At 37.3% G+C, this 16,625-nt stretch overlaps 1 protein-coding gene across 2 annotated transcripts in view; it reads right to left on the bottom strand.

Moving 5' to 3' along the window:
* Window positions 1–13,108, bottom strand: part of TNPO1 (transportin 1) — a 79,564-nt gene extending 66,456 nt beyond the window's left edge. Inside the window, exon 1 of one of the 2 annotated variants that reach the window (XM_079146110.1) lies at window positions 12,941–13,108. In XM_079146110.1, the coding sequence (XP_079002236.1) occupies window positions 12,941–12,955 (15 nt within the window). In that variant the 5' untranslated portion in view covers window positions 12,956–13,108. The remainder of the gene's footprint in view (window positions 1–12,940) is intronic. The other variant, XM_079146107.1, reaches the window with a different exon arrangement.
* Between the last annotated feature and the right edge of the window lie 3,517 nt (window positions 13,109–16,625).

The raw sequence follows: 16,625 nt of genomic DNA, 5'->3' as shown, positions 1-16,625 counted from the left end.
CACAGCCTGTCTGGAGCTAACACAGCCCAGTATAATTTCAGGAGGCTTTAGGACAAATTACCTCCCACCATGGGTCTTTAGTAAGTCTTCCATGCCATGAAGAATCAAAATACTCATCAGAAAAAAGGAAGGGACATTAGGGCTCTGGGACTCAACTCTCAGTTCTCTGCACTAAGAACATCTAGCTGGGCAATCTCATACAAACCACTTGCACTCATTTGGTTTATTTCCTTACCTATAAAACAACTGAAGACCATGTTCCTTTCAACTGCTAGAAGTAAAACATTCAACTGACTGTAAACAATAAATATGGTTATATTCCACACACAAAAGTCAGCCCTTTTTCTTTTATTTTATACTTGCTACTGAAATTCTCTACATCCCTCCTATCCTTCAGGGAAATTTGTATTCAATTCAATTGTTCAAGTGTAGTTCTGGGACTACTAAGTTACCTGAGTAAGAATTACATGTCACTTGATTCTTTTGCAAATATATGTGCTCCTGTGCAAGGGCACAGTACTGTGCCTGCCTTAAATCACTTCTTATAGAAGTCACATTCAATAGTAAGAATAACCTTTGGCTGCAAATGTTAAAGGAAAAAATTCATTGTAACCTGGATTTCTATGCAACATAAGTCCTTATTCATTATGCCCTCAAAATTGGATGATATAAAACATTATAGAACCAAAAATCCAATTGAACATTCTAATTCCTATTCTGGAGCACCTGTGGTTTCAATGGTTTACTCATCAACGCTCTTTTCCTAAATTCTCTTAATATTTTCTAACAAAAGCCTGACAATCAGCATTTTATAAGTGGAAACAAACTCGGTGAAACAGATCAGACCCTTTTGATCAAGTCCCTATACTGCTAACTCAACCTTACCAAAGAAGAATTAATCCAAATATTTAATTTTACCTTCCTAAGCGATCAGTACCAATAACTTTGAAAACGTATCATTTATACCAAAGTCTGAAAAAATTATATAAAACTTTAAATATCCTTACTTTTCTTGTTCTTACTCCTGTCCTTGTCAGGGTGACACATTAAACAGATCTACCATTGTGAAGTATTACACTACACCAAATTTAAAAATTTTCATTTTGATATAAGGATCATTGTCTGTGATGACCCTTATCCACCCACTTCAAATAAGGAATTTCAGATTTTTCTAGGTACTACATGGCAGCCATTATAGTGTAGTGCAATACTGGAGTCCCTCTGCTTAGCTTTGAGTTCTGACTATGTCATTTATTAGTCAAGAAAAAAATAATTAAACTGTGATCCATGAAATGAGATAATTAATAGTACCTATATCTCATGGGATTTTTCTTAAATGGCAAAGTTCTAGCTTAAAAAATAAAAAGAAAATACCTCTTTCTTTCTGTCTAAAAAGACTTGACAACTAAATGTAAAAACTAGACTGTGTATTGGCAGAACAAAAAATGGTATAAAGGATGTTACTGAGACAACAGGCAAAAATTGAAATATGGTTCATAAAAAAATTTGGTACTGCCAATTGTGTGTGGTTTCCTAAGAGACTATGTTGCCCTTAGGATACGTACATACATTAAAGGGTTAAGGGCTAAAAGGCTGAGATGTAACCAGCACACTTGGACATGATTAAAAAAGAAAAATTAACAGCATGGCAGGAGTGGGCAGTAAACAAATGGAGCAAAATGTTAAAATATGGGAATCCAGGTAAAATGTGTATGGAAGTTCTCTGAATTATTTCACAGCTTTTCTGTAAAATTTAAATCATTTTATAACTATCTTTAAAAATCTGCTTTAACCTTGTTCACTCTCACACCTATTCTGTTTGTCTACACAGAAACATTTCAAAGTTGTGCACAGTTACTGTAATACCTTTTTTTCCCCTCCTTTTTGTGGTATTTGGGATTAAACCCAGGGGTGCTGTACCACTGAGCTACACCCCCAGTTCAATTATTTTTTATTTTGAGACAGGGTCTCACTAAGCTGCTCAGGCAGATGGTAGAATTTGTGATCCTCCTGCACAAGTCTTTCAAGTAGTATACCATACCCAGTTGTCTCATCTTTACTCCACTCCTTGGAGACAGATTTCCTTATTGCCAAACCCAGGGATTTCTTCTTGGCCTCATTTTATTTTCTTCACAGTGCTGAACACAGGCAAGCACTCTTTCACCTCTTAGCTTATGACACCACATTTCCCTGGTTCCCCCAGTATTTCACTAGCTGGTCTTTGTTACAGTCTCCCTTACTAACTAGTCCCCTTATTTCAAAGTACCCTAGGTACCCTTCTTTTCTCTAGCTTCATGATCTCATCCAGTCTACACCATTTAATAGCACCCTGAATTTCACACTCAAGTATCTAGTTTCTTACCAGACATACCCATTTGTTTGTTAAATGGACATATGGGGATCTCATACTTTGCTGGCTGAAACAGAATTCTTTTTTTTTTATTTTTCTAATTGATACTGAGGATTGATCCCAAGGGCACTTTACTACTGAGCTACATTTCCAGTCCTTTTCAATTATTTTGAGACACGGTCTCAGTAAATTGCTGAGGCTGCCTTGAACTTGCAATCCTCCTGCCTCAGCCTCCCAAATCACTGGGATTACAGGTGTGCATCACCACACCCAGCTAAAACAGAACTTTTGATCCCTTTTCTCCATCCCACCCAAATCTGGTCCTTCTCCAGTGGCCTATTATCACTAAATGCTACTAGTTTTCATTCAGTTGTTTAGGCCTTACTAAGCAGTCATCCTTGAATTCCCTTATATCCCTACATCCAAACCATCTACCAGTGATATCGAAATATACTTTCAAAATATATCCTGAACCTGACCATTCACCTCCTCCACCTGGGAGGTCCAGATGCCATTCAGTCTAAGAACATAATCTGCTACAATAGATTTCTGGCCTTCTCTTTTATTCCTTTATAGCCCATCCTCTGAGACAAAGAGCAAAATGATCTAGTTAAACCTACAATTTACTGTGTCTTCCCATCAAAATCTTTCAATGGCTTCCCATCACACTTAAAATAAAACCTTATATATCCTTATGATAGCCTACAAAGCTATATCTAATCTGGACCAATGCCTATCTCTCTGGATTCATCTATAGTCTTTGTTCCCCTTGTTTACCATTCTCCAGTCATACTGGTTTTCTTGCAGTTCCTTCATCATGCAAGCTTGTTCTGACCTAAGGGTCTTTACTTTCACATGCTCTTTTCCCAAATATGCATATTGCTCACTCCTCCTCCTTCAGATTGCTGGTCAGCTATGATATTTTAGAAAGGCAATGTGCTCCTCCCTCTTCACATTACCCTCCATTTTCTTTAACTGCTTTACATTTTAGAATATCTATTTGCTTTTCCCTTTGCTTCATTTAAAAAAAATCTATAAATGAAAAATTAATATGTGACTGCTTTTCATTGTTAAAGAAAAAGAACAGTAAATAATATGGATAATATTCAAGCTCCTCTCAACTACCTCTCCTAATCTCCCCCCTCCCCCAGCCCAGGGCACTCTGGTATTCATTTGATAAATATACTCAGAGAGCTCTTATCTGTGCATTTCAACTTTATTTCAATTCTCTAACAAATTGTTTTTCAAAATATGGCTTAATTTTCCAAGTTGTTACATATTGGTCATTTTCATTACTAATTACGGTAATTCACTGATGAATACTCAACCTATTTAAAATTTTGCACCACTACAAATGGTCCATTTAACAAATATTTACTGAAAGCTCACTACATTATAGTCACTGCTATAGTTGCTGTGCATACAGAAATAAGTCAAATAAGGAATTTTGCTCTCTTGGAGCTTGCATTCTTGAGGGAGGAAAAAGACAAGAAGAATGAGATACACAGTGCAAACTTTTTCTGAAAAGGGCCAGATAATAAATATTCAGGCTTTGCAGGTCATATATGTCTTGCATATTCTTTGCTTTGTTGATAGCCCGTTAAAAGTGTAAAAAACCATTCTTTGTTCAGAGGCTGTACAAAATTAGGCCAGGGGGTCCAGCTTGTTGGCCCCTGATAGAGGATAGTAGAATGTGATAGGTGCTGCGTAAAAAATAACTACACATCCAGGATCAGAGGGGTTAGGGTGGTGTCAGGGAGGATACAGTAGTATTAAACAGAGTATTTAAAGAAGGTAAGATATGAGTAAAGACTTGAAGGTGAGACTACCAAGCCAAACAGATATTTGGGATAAGTACATTCCAGATAGTAGAGGTATAGCAATGAAGCCAATAAGCAAGGAGGGAAAGTGGTAGTAGGAAATGAGGTAGAGGTAAGGAGAAAGGGGAGCAGGATGGGCAGATCATGGAGAGCTTTATAGGCCACTCTAAGGACTAGATTTTCTCTGAATGAAAGAGGGAATATCCATTCAGGCTGCTATAATAAAAATCTTAAACTAGAGAGCATATAAACAACAGAAATTACTCCACCATTCTGGAGTCTGGGAATCTACAGTCATATTTGGAATCTGGTCAGGGTCTGCTTTCTAGCACACAGAGGCTCCTTGCTGTATCCTTTCAAGGGACAAGGGGCAAGGGAGCTCTCTTGGGCATGTTTATAAAGGGCACTAATCCTGTTCATGAGGTTTCCACTACTATGACCAAATCACCTTCCAAAGGCCCTATCTCTTAATATTATCACCTTGGATGTTAGGACTTCCACTTACAAGTTATAGAAGAACAAATACTTTCAGACCATAGTAAGAGCCACTTCAGGGCTTTGAATGGAAAAGGGGAACTGTCTTAGTTTGTAAAAAGCTTAACTCTGCTACTATATTGAGAAAATATTGCTAGGAGGGGCTAGAATAAAATGGACAGATGAGATAGTAACATATTACCATAATCCAACAGGTGATAATGATAATAACTTGGATGAGAGTGGTCATAGCTTGGGGGGGGGGGGGGAAGCATGGTAGGATCTTGAATATATTTTGATGATACAGAAAAGAGCTTTTCCTAAAACAGTGGATTTTAAGAGTGAAAGAATAAGTGAAGTCAAGAGTAACTCCAGCATTTTGGCCTGAGTTAAACAGAGCACAGAGTTGCTATTTACAACAATAGGGAAGTCTGTGGTTAAAGTAGGCTTTGGAGAGCAAATTTAGGAGTTTAGTTTTGGATATATTGAGTTCGATGTCTATCATTTAATGTTTAGGTAGAGATGTTGAATAGGCCATTGTATATATGAGACTGAAATTAGGGAGAAAGGCTAATGATCTAAATTTTGGGCATCACTGACATTTAGAAGGTACTTACAGCCATGGGACTGAATGAGATTACTAAGGGAGGAAGTGCAGATAGGAAAAAACAAACAAACAAAAAGGTCTGAAACCTAGAGATCTGTAACACTAAGAGGTCCGTGAAAAGCAAAGCAAAGGAGAATTATAAGGAGCCAGCTTTGCCCTAGGAGATAATCAAGAGTGTGTGGTGTCCTTGTAAGGCCATGTAGAAAGCGTTTTAGACTAAAGAAGCAAAAAACTGTCAAATGCAGCTTAGAGGTCAAGTATGATGAAGTGAATCAAAGACTTGGCACTGAACAATATGGAGGCTACTGAAAAACCTGATGAGACAGCTCTGCAAGAGGGGTGCAGGTAAAGGCCTGATTGGAGAAGGATTAGTACAGTGCTGGAGAAAAAAACAAAAAATTGGGAAAACAAGTAGAGAAGAGTGGGTCAAATTTTTTTGAGATGAGAGAAATATAGTTGGCTTTCTGTACCTGTGGGTTCCAAATTCATTGATTCAACTAAAAGTAGATTGGAAATATTAGGGAAAACAAAAACAAAAACAGGGTTTATACAAAACATAATACAGACTTTTCTTCTTATCCTTACTTCATAAAGACTATAATAACCATTCACATAGCACTTACATTAAGGATTGTAAGTAATACAGAGATGATTAAAAGAACATGACAGGTTCTATGTAAATACTATACCATTTTCTATAAGGGACTTGCAAACCCTGAATTTGCTATCCTGTGGGGCAGATGTTCTGGAACCAATCTCCCACATATACTGAGGAATGATTGTAATAACATGTCTGTCTGCTGGTAGAAATGATTCAATAGAGAACAAAATGGATGATATAAGAAAGAGGCTAAAGCAATGTCCTCAAAACACTGCAGATGACAACAGGAAGAATTAATCTAAGGTAACAGGCAGGAAGACAGCATATAATACCACATATATTAGTAGATTAATGGGGTGGGTGGTGAGTCTGTGAAATTGTATTTATTTTCTTACAAAGAGAAAGCAAAGTCATGAGCTGAAAGTGAGGATGGGAAGAGAGATGATATAGGACATTTGAGGAAAATAAAACATGAAAAATAGTCACTTACAAGTGTGGGAGAATGGAGAGACTAGGAAAATACGGGACCACCAGGCAGCATGAAGCACCCACTTGAGGTTTGTGGTCATGTGTGGTTGTGTGCTTTTTCTGGCCACACTCAAGATACACAGGAGCAAGCACACTAAAAAAGCTTGGTTTTACTACAGCTCTGATTTTGCCTAACAAGCAAAAAGCAAGGTATGGGATCCAAAGGGATGCTTAAAACAATTAACCATGGAATTTAAGCTGAGTAAATTCCCTGAGAATGGAAGTGGAAATATCAAGAAGATAAGTGAGAGGAATGGTAATAGGATCAATGGACTGGAGATTCCATTGAGAGCAGGAGATGGTTAGGGTTGAGGCACTATGAATGAACCACAAAACTAGGAAGCAGTGGTCATAGAGTAGAACAACATGAAATGGTAACTTTGGAGGCATGGCAGTTGTTGACAATGCAAAGAGGGTATCTTTGTGGAAATGACTGGCTGAAGTAGATGGTAACAGCACTGAAAGAGATGTCTAGGAAAAGAGGCCAGGGTATTGGAAGGATCTATTATATATAGTCTATATATCCATTACATATATTCTAGATCAATATAAAAATGTAGGTGGCACTTGGGCCTTTATGATATAATCTGAAGTCTAGGACTTTTAGGGAGAAGGGAGGGTGAATAGTCTGAAAGCAGTAAGGAGATTTGTGGTATACACTTTTCCCATCTCCAGGAAGTGGTAAGGAAAGCTCTGCAAAAATCCAAACACAACCAGGCACAACTACACAGTGGAAGAGTCAAGTTTGTATCAGCAAGAAAGTTAAAGGACTATTGAAGAATAGGTTGAGACTGGATTTTGCAGATGCTGGACAGTAAATTCCAGAGTGTATGAAGAGTTGGAGAAGCTTTTCTGTTTGTTTAGCCTTATTTTGTTTTTTAAGAGACAGAGAGGACAGACTTAGGGGGAAAAATGGGTGGTGGTGGTACTGGGAGTGAACCTAGGTCCTCATGCCTGGTAGGCAAGTGCTTTACCACTGAGCTAAATTCCAGTCCTTTTTAAAAAAAATTTATTTCCAGACAGAGTCTCACTAAATTGTCCTGGCTACTCTTGAACTTGTGATCCTTCTGCCTCCACCTCTGAAGTCACTGGGATTACAAGTGTACCATCACACCCAACAAGAACAGGCTCTGATGAATGGAGTGCAGGAAATGAAAGGTGATCTCAAAAGTATAGAGGCTCTGTGGTTACTAACAAAGACATCCTAGCACACTCAATTCTTGATATACCATGTGTTTCTCTAGAAATGGAAACTGCTAGGTTAAAAATGATTTTACTTTATAATTAAAATAGTTGTAATGATTTATTCAATTTGTGAGTTCCCCTACAATCTGTCAAGGTACTAGCAAAACATTTTTACTTTTGTCAGATGACAGAAGAAAAAATTCACTGCTTTTCTTTGTATTTTCCTACTGGTGAGGCAGAACATTATTTCATGTTTACTGACTACCTCTACTTTCTTTTCTGTGAACTTAACCACTTTAAAAATTGAATTGTTTTTCTTATTTATATATAATGCTTTAAAAACATTTTATTCTTTTCTCAATGGTTCACACAAATAATGAAGTCCTCATTTCAAATGGTTCGTGCTAGAGCAACACAAGGCTCAGGAGATTGTCTCCCCCTCAAATCCCTCTGTACTGCATTAAAAAAAAAAAAAAAGTTAAAATTATTTATTATTACTTTTTTGTTATTATTAGAGACAGATTCTCACTATGTTCCCCTAGTTGCCTCAAACTCTCTACCCTGTATTGTATTTTAGAAGTTGTCTAAGATCCTCCAGTCAAATCTGGTCACACCCATTCTTTTCCTCACCCTCTGACTGTGTTGCACTACAATGGCAGAATTGGTATGGCCTAGGAAGTAGAAAATGTTTAGTATCCTAGCCCTTTACAGAGAAAGTCTGTGGATCACTGCTCTATACCTTTCAGGTTCCTGAACTGCTGGGTTTGCCAAGGCTGCTACTCCACTCTCTTCAAGGAGTCTCTTATTAACCCTCCTTGGGCTCTGCACAGATTTACACCATAAAAACCTGTGCTGCACTTAAATGTTCACATACCTCTCTCCCCACTGGTACAGAAATCTCTTGAGGACAAAAGATAATTCTGGCACTAATAAACGGCAAAGTCTTTTATAGTTTGTGTCATCTTTCCCTGTTTTCCTATGCTCCGGCTAAAATAAACTACTTATATTTTCATTTATTGAATATTTTTTCAAAAACATAAATGATCAATGGTTCTATAATTTTAGGTTCATCTCTTTCAAATCCGGTGGATACCATCTATTCATAATCATTTATTTAGTATATTCATGATTTGTTAAAATACTTCTCTCTTCCCCAATTCCTTCCCCAGTAAAGACAAAAGCAATGGGATATTGTCTTTCGGGGATGAACAATTTCATCTATGGTAGTGATTTATGCATCTAGGATAAAGGGTCTGCAATGATAATTATTTTACTAAAGTCTTCAGAGTCAATTATAAAATTATAAGATTACAACTCAAATCTGTATATGTTTCTATCTTTAATTTTCAATATAAAATTAGTCTTCTTTATTCTCCTTATTTGGAACATCTTCATTATTTTTTGCTTCTTTCTCCTTTAAGACTTTCATTGACTTTACCAGAGATTTTACCAAGTATATTTTTCAATTAATTATTTAACAGGTCTGAGTCACCAAAGTTAAACAAATTTAATGAATTTCTTTCTTTTATTTGTATTGATATCATTACTAAGAACATTGCATCCAAAAATACTGCATTCATTTTAGAATCCAGCCTTGTATATTCATTAACAATTTTATCTCATCCAGGTAAGGATTTCTTTTTATCCTTTTCTAAAATGAATATAGAAAGTAAAGCTCTGTTGAGTTTAACTTTGTGACTTATTCATTATTTCCAACTCAATTAACTATCTCGATAATGTGGTCTATGATTTACAGTTACTTATATAAGATTCTGAATATGTACAGTCCATAAAAGTATACGAACTAAGTAAGAACTACCAATCAGGTGGATCTAGACTCAGAGATTGATTCTGGTTTGAACACTCAGAGGGCAAAGTACTTATCTAATCTTCCTTCTCCAATAAGTAAAATGGAAGTAACTACCATTTATACCAGAGGACTATGAAAATAATGGTTGTAAAAGTAACAATGTATGCTAAAATGCCTAACACATTACAAGAACAAAATGTTAACTCATTCTTTTTACTCCAGTCAGTAGGGTCAATATATTCTGTTGCTCCGATTTATTTTAAGACCATTATTAAATTTCCTTAAGTAAAAGCAATTTGGTAATATAGACCATAAGCCTTGGATGATCACATACTTTGCCCCAATACTTTCCCTCTAAAGTAACAATACAAAACATAGAAATTCTTTCATGAACAAGGATGCTCATCAAAACATTTCTTATAATTAAAAAAAGCTGTTTAACTATCAAGAGCCACACAAACATTACGTGTCCATAAGAAAAGCTGACAAAATAATTCAATAGCATAAGAAAATGCTTATGATGCCAGGTTAAAAAAAATTCAAAATGATTCATATAGCAAAGTCTCAACTATATAAAAATATCAAACTTTGAAAAAATATTGAAGAAAATGCAACCAAAGGGATTAATAGCAATTATTGCAAAGTCCTGATATTGGTAAGTTTTATTATTTTATGATTATTTCCTATCATTTTCTAAAATTATTATTTTATGATTATTTCCTATAGTTTTCTGAAATAATTAACAATGATAATGACATTGATGAGAGCAGCAGTTATTATTTATGGAGCAATCACAATGCCAGGTGCACTTCTAAGAGCTTATTGTATTAACTCATTTAATCCTCATAATATTAGGAGATGAAAAAATTGTAAGATTAAGTAACTTGCCCAAGGTCACACAGATAATTACAGAGGGGACCAAAATCTGCATTTAAGTAGTCTGGCTCTAGAGTTCCTTTTCTAATCTCCACATTAAACTAAAAAGTTTTGTTTTGTTTCGAAATTTTAAAGATTAATAAGACCAATATCAAGCTGTGTGTAGTGGTAAATACCTGTAATCCCAGCAACTCTGGAGGCTGAGGCAGGAAGATGGCAAGATCAAGGCCAGCTTCTGTAATTTAGAGAGATCCTGTCTCAAAAAATAGAAAGGGCTGGAGATATAGCTCAGAGGTTGAGTGAGTTTGGGTTCAGTTCCCAGTACTGCCAAAACAAAAAGGCATACATCAACCCAAACCTTAATCTTCAGTTACCAGCTTTCTTTTAGTATTGAGTTCAACTATCTATCTTGCTATTAAATGCCTCTTCAGAGTAACATGTGGCCACCATTCCTATATGGGTTTTATCTATTACAGAAAATTCCAAGATAAATCTGCAGCCCTTATTTCCTGTTTCAATATCTCATTTGACAACTGAGACTGCTAAATACTAACATTATTACTTATTACACCAACTGACAGTACTTCAAAGAACCCTACCTAGTATAGAAGTCTTGGAGTAACCCAATCAAATTGGCTTCTAGAACCTCTCTTACATGAACCCCACCTTCTTAACTATAAATCATAGTTAGCACTTTGCAAATATGTCTTCCATTGTGTTCATTTCCTCTGCAACCCAGTAAACCCCTCATCTACCAATACTCTCCCAGGAATCTACCATAGCACTGGCTAAATAGGATAGAGAAAGCACCTCCTCTGGGGAATTTCACTCTCTAATCCTTCTTTTTTGAATATGGCATTGTTCACCATTGTTTTCGAATAAAGTAACTTCCCCTTACTGCTCTTCCCCTCTCTTCAGTTTATATCTGATAAATTTATTTCATTACGTATGTCACTTGGCTTGCTTTCCTTTATAAGCAGATATTTTTTCTTAAAAAAAGTGTGTAGAATCCAATGTAATTAACAAACACAAAATCTTCTAAACAGAAAATGTTTACATTTCAGTTCATTCAGCTGTCAGAAAAACCGAATTCACATGATGGCTTTAACATTATATAAGTAAAAAAAACCCTACAGTCATAAAGCAAGGAGTACAATTACAAGTGTTGATTGGAAAATTTTACAACCAGAGAATCATATTTTTACCAAAATCTTATTCTGCTCACCTTATATAATGGTAAAAAGGCTTTGAGGAATGGAGGAAGGAGTATAAAAATTTTTTTCAGAGATATTTCAGTGGAAGGAATTTAATAATTTCCGAACATAACAGAGATACAACCATATCAAGGCTATTCCAAGTTGTAGACCCATTTTAGGAAAAAGAAAATGGAGCATTAAAACTTCAATAGGTTTAAGTTAAATTACACTCAGTAAAAACTATACTGTCAAACTACTATGTATGTATTCATTGCGTTTGCCAAGGAGCAAATCTGTGCCTTCAAACTAATTTCTTTTTTTGAGTTCCAAGTTTTCGGCTTGGAGCAGCCATTCTCGAGAAACAATTGGGGTGCAAAATAGGGGGGAAAGTGGAAAACGGAATTCTTTCTGAAAAAACTGAATCCTGTGTTTCACCGAATACACTTCCTTATCACTGTAATATGAAAACATGTATATAATACGGAAACACAGGATTCAGCAAGTACTTAATTATCTTAAAAATGAGCACAACTGTTACAGCCATTTTACAATTTTAAATTTCCAAATACCTGTTACATCAAACATCTTGCATTTAAAATGTTTCTTTTCTTCGGGGGAGGGGAGTTAGCTCCTTAATACAACTAACAAAATCAATTAGTAGACAGCTTCCAACTTCAAGTTTCTACATTTATATCTGCTGCTGGACCAAACTGATCAGTGATTAAGATAACAGATTTAAATTGTAAGCAATACTGCAAAATCCAGTTAATTTTTAAAAACAGTAAACAACACGCGATCATTAAAAAAAAAAAAAAAATGCCACTCCAAAACCAGTCTGCGGTGGCCAGTCGGCTCCTCAGCAGCTGCTCCGGTTGCGTGTACGCGTAGGAGTGAAGAAGTGCAAAACCCACAAAACCACGCAAAACGCGCAGTTACAAACATCAAAATTACGTTTACACGCTGTGAAGACAAGAGGCCCCAAGGAGAAATAAGAGCGGGGAGGAAGGGATCAGCTCTCTGAGTTAGGAAACCAAGGTGTGCGCCGACCTGGGACCCCGGGGCCCAGGGAGCCGGGGCGGGACAAAGGCCGGCCCATCTCGGGCAGCGCCCGGCAGTGGCCACGAGCAGCGAGAAGCGGCCGTCCCTGGGCAGCAGGCTACCGCGCCCAAGGGCTCTCACACGCCGCGGCTTAACAGGCGGGGGCAAAAGCTCACGCGGGCAGCGGACCCTCGCCTCCCGAAGCCTCTAACGTGCCCTGGGACACCTGAGGAGCGCCGCCGCCCACCCCTACCCCGACCCCAGGGTGCCCCGGCCGGCAGCTGTTGGGCTTAGAATCGCGCCGCCGTCACCGCCCGGGCTCCAAACGGCCAGGAAGGCTTCGGGAGGGCGGGCGAGCCCGGCGCTTCTCCCCACCGCGCATTAGGCAGCTTTGGAATACCCTGCCTCCGCTCCTGCCCCTCCAGTCCTAGGCCGCGCACCCTCACGCCACCTACCCGGTCCCAAACCATCCCAGAGGCCTCCGGCACTCGGGCCTTCTGCCGAAGCGGCGCTGCCTCCCGTCCGGGGCCCGAAATGGCTGCGGAACAAAGAGAATCTGGGCTCGGGCGAGCGCCGGTCCGATTGGCCGGGGGGCGGGGCCCGCCGCGGGAACATTCGGCGGCGGTCGCCTTGGCAACCACGGCGGGGCTGGGAAAACTGCGGCCTGGGTCTGCGGGCCTGTGGGCCTGCGGGCCTGCGTGCCTGCGTCCAGTGTCCAGCGGCGCGCGGCAGCGGTTTCTAAGCCGGCTCTGCTGCCTGGGCCCTGGGCCCTATGCTGGGCTCACAGATGCTCGCGCCCCCTGCGGCCGACGCGCTGGTCGGAGCTTGTGATTCTTGAACGCAGCGGCTGCGGATGCTGCCCCGCACTATGCACCAGGAGAAAAATGGCCTGCAAGGGTGACTGCCTGGGGCCTTTGCGGTGCCTTCCTAGGAGGGTGACCCTACCCCACCGAACTTCTGTACCCCGGCATAACCCCCAAGTGACAGCCGTGCCCGGGAGCCTGTTCAACACCGAACATGCCGCATGTTCCACAATAATACAATTCCAACTTCTCTGGTAAAAAGCAGAAATGGCATCAGGAGATAGGTGTGGGTGCCTGCTTAGTACAAGACAGGCTTTTGAGAAATGCTGTATCTAGCATAATCTTATTATAGAGTTCCAGTTGAATAATTTGTAAAATTGTTTTACGTCTCCAGGTGTGTATCTCATAAAAGACTAGTTTCTTGCGCTTAGAGATAACAAACCTTTCTCCCCTTAACCAACCATCGTAAATTAAAATGTCTTCTATTTTCTCAACAGAAAATGATTCAAAATGGGAGAGGTAGACATTTTTTATACCCAATTGTATCATGGTAGTGAATAGACAATTGTCGGTTCCCATTCTCAGATATAAATTTACTCTATATGAATATTTAATTTAAAATTTACATAGTAGGTGGTCTTTATTTCCTAAGGTGATGATGATGTTGGTGATAATATTCCTCACGATCAACGTGTGTAAAAATGCCAGCTGTTTTAACTATCTTACTTGAAAGTGCTGTATATGTTCTGAAAATGTATAGCAATTGTTACCTTCCAGGTACATTCTAGATAAGACTGCAGTACCTACTACTAGAAAAATAACTAATGTGTTAATAAGCCTGCTAATAATTTCATTTGGATTGACAACCATTTTACTGGAAAAACTAGTTTATTTAACTTAAAATTTTGAAACTGAAGAACCATTTTCATCATTGAGAAGTTGAACACAGCAAGAGAAAATATCATAAATAAAACACTTTTGACTTAAACATTTTCTAATGTTAATTTAATATCAATTAGATTCAGTAGTGTGAAGAGACCCCCCAAATAGGAATAGGTTATTAACAAAAACAATTTAATATGACTTTTTTAATATGGTAGCATAGCATGTCAGCAGGGACATTTACCCAGTTAAGTATATTTATCCAAAAAACAGTCCTTTTTTTTCATTTGAAAAGTCACATTGTGAAACAGGGATCTGTATACATCAGAGAATGTGACGTATCTGCTTTCTACTTTGTTAAAGATTAAAAAAAGGAGTATGTTTTAAAAATCTAAAGGAATAGCAAATAATGACAGATGTAAAGAACTACTATCTAGGCAATTAGTAAGGAATTCACCTGATTAATACTTTGAAAATAATTGAAATGAGTTGGGGGGAAGTGAAGTATTATTTGACATATGTAAGAAGATGTATTATTGGTCAAAATCTTTTGAGAGAAAAAAATTTTGATTCTCAGATGTAAAATTGAGACTAGGCAAATTAGATAGTATTTTATAAAGTTTATGTGAAAATAGTAAAATAGTTTTGTTTTGAATTGAAATGCTTACACATGTAGTCTTTTTATCTCTATCTTCTACTAAAAATAAAAATACGTGCTTTAAACAGTAATTGACCATTGATAAGGGTGTTTTATTTTATTTTTCTTTTCCTGTTTTTTGTTTTTTCTTTGCACAGTTTGCACATATAATAGCAGCAATCCAATATTTGTTTTCTCTTTATACCTAAATACAGTACTACAATGCTCATGTAGTAAAACTTTGAAGAATTGTTGGTATTTTAAAATGACATACACTAAAATTAAATATAGTAAACTTTGTTTTGAACTTTAAAACTTTTTGCAGTTACCTTATATTTTTAATTTCTATATTAATCTTTTCCTTAGGTGAAAAAAATTGACTAAGATTAAAAAAAATCAAGGAATGTTAGGAGTTACAAAATAGCTTTCAAGGGAGGAAACATACCTATAATCTTTCACCTAGGAAGGACAAAATGCTTAATTTGTCAGATGTAACATTGTCAAAACGAGTGTGAAACTTGGAGGCAGAAGACCTATATGCAGCTGTGGGCTACTACTTGTGAATGCTTTCTTCCAGTCCCTGTAAGATTCACTTTCTTTGTGTTAAACAGGATTAAATAAGACAAAATATTTATAGGGTTCATTAGCATAATATCAGGCAGATAGAGGGCAATAAATGAAAGCATTGCTTTCTGTATATGAACAGAAGTTTGAGAAGGAATGATTATTTTTAAAAAATCTCTATCCAATAGATAGTCCAAAAATTGTTAAATAAATATATTTGATAGGCAATTATTAGCGAGTATGTAGAAACTCAAGAAAATAGTGAGATATTCTTTTAAATACAGGCAAGTTTCTAAAACATAATACTTCTGAGAAATATTGTTTCTACTTATACTTATGGAAAGATATGAGAATTCTCGTATTATTTAACACTAGACAATTTAAGGAATTGCCTTTCCACTGAACTGTCTTCAGGATGGCTTGAAGGAAAAAAATTTTATAAAGTAATTATTTAGAAGAATTTAACTCAAATGTTGAAAGAGGATAATTATGGCCAATATTTAGAAATATGTAAATCATCTATTGGTATTTCTCATTTAAAGAAACCCATATGTAAAATTTTAATTTATAAAATGATAAATTAGGAAGTTATTATTAATTGGGAAAGGATTAATTTCAAAGTTCCTTTAACTATTAATACCTCCTAGTGTTTCAAATATAATTTAATTTATAAAAAGGTCTACTTAGACTTGCACTTCTGGGGAAATAGAGCAGACATGCTTTTTCTCTATTCCTCCTACTAAGTACAGGTTAAAGTCCTGACCATTATATATAGGTAAAACACAAGAAAACTCCAGACAGTGAAGAGAAAACAGACTAACTAGAGACCTCAGGATCCAAGGAACATCAAGATAGTAATTCTCTGAGTTTGCTTTTTGTTCTGTATACCCAGACTTGAAGCTGAAGAACCAGCAACCTGGAAATACCAATGGCACAGACAAAAAAGCTCCATCAAAACAATGCTCTCTGTAGCTGAAGGATCAGAAAGGGGCAACACAGCAGACAGAAAACTTTTAGATAATAACCGCTTACACCAGCCAAAAAACACAGAAAAAAATTGTAACCCTACCCAACTCGTGTTAGCAAAGGCCTAATGGAAATTCCAGATTTACACACTGACCAGGCTATAACAAGGTGTCCCAACCCCCTCCTTGCAGAGATGATATTAGTGAGTATCAAATAGGGATCCAGGATTTCATCATCATGGGGCAGTAATGAGGAACCTCCCATCCTGGGTATCAATGGAAGGCCAGA

Source organism: Sciurus vulgaris (genome assembly GCF_902686455.1).
Source record: "Sciurus vulgaris genome assembly, chromosome: 6".
Taxonomy (NCBI): Eukaryota; Metazoa; Chordata; class Mammalia; order Rodentia; family Sciuridae; genus Sciurus; species Sciurus vulgaris.
The sequence above is the reverse complement of the archived record's forward strand: the minus strand, read 5'-3'. Positions and strand labels throughout refer to the sequence as shown.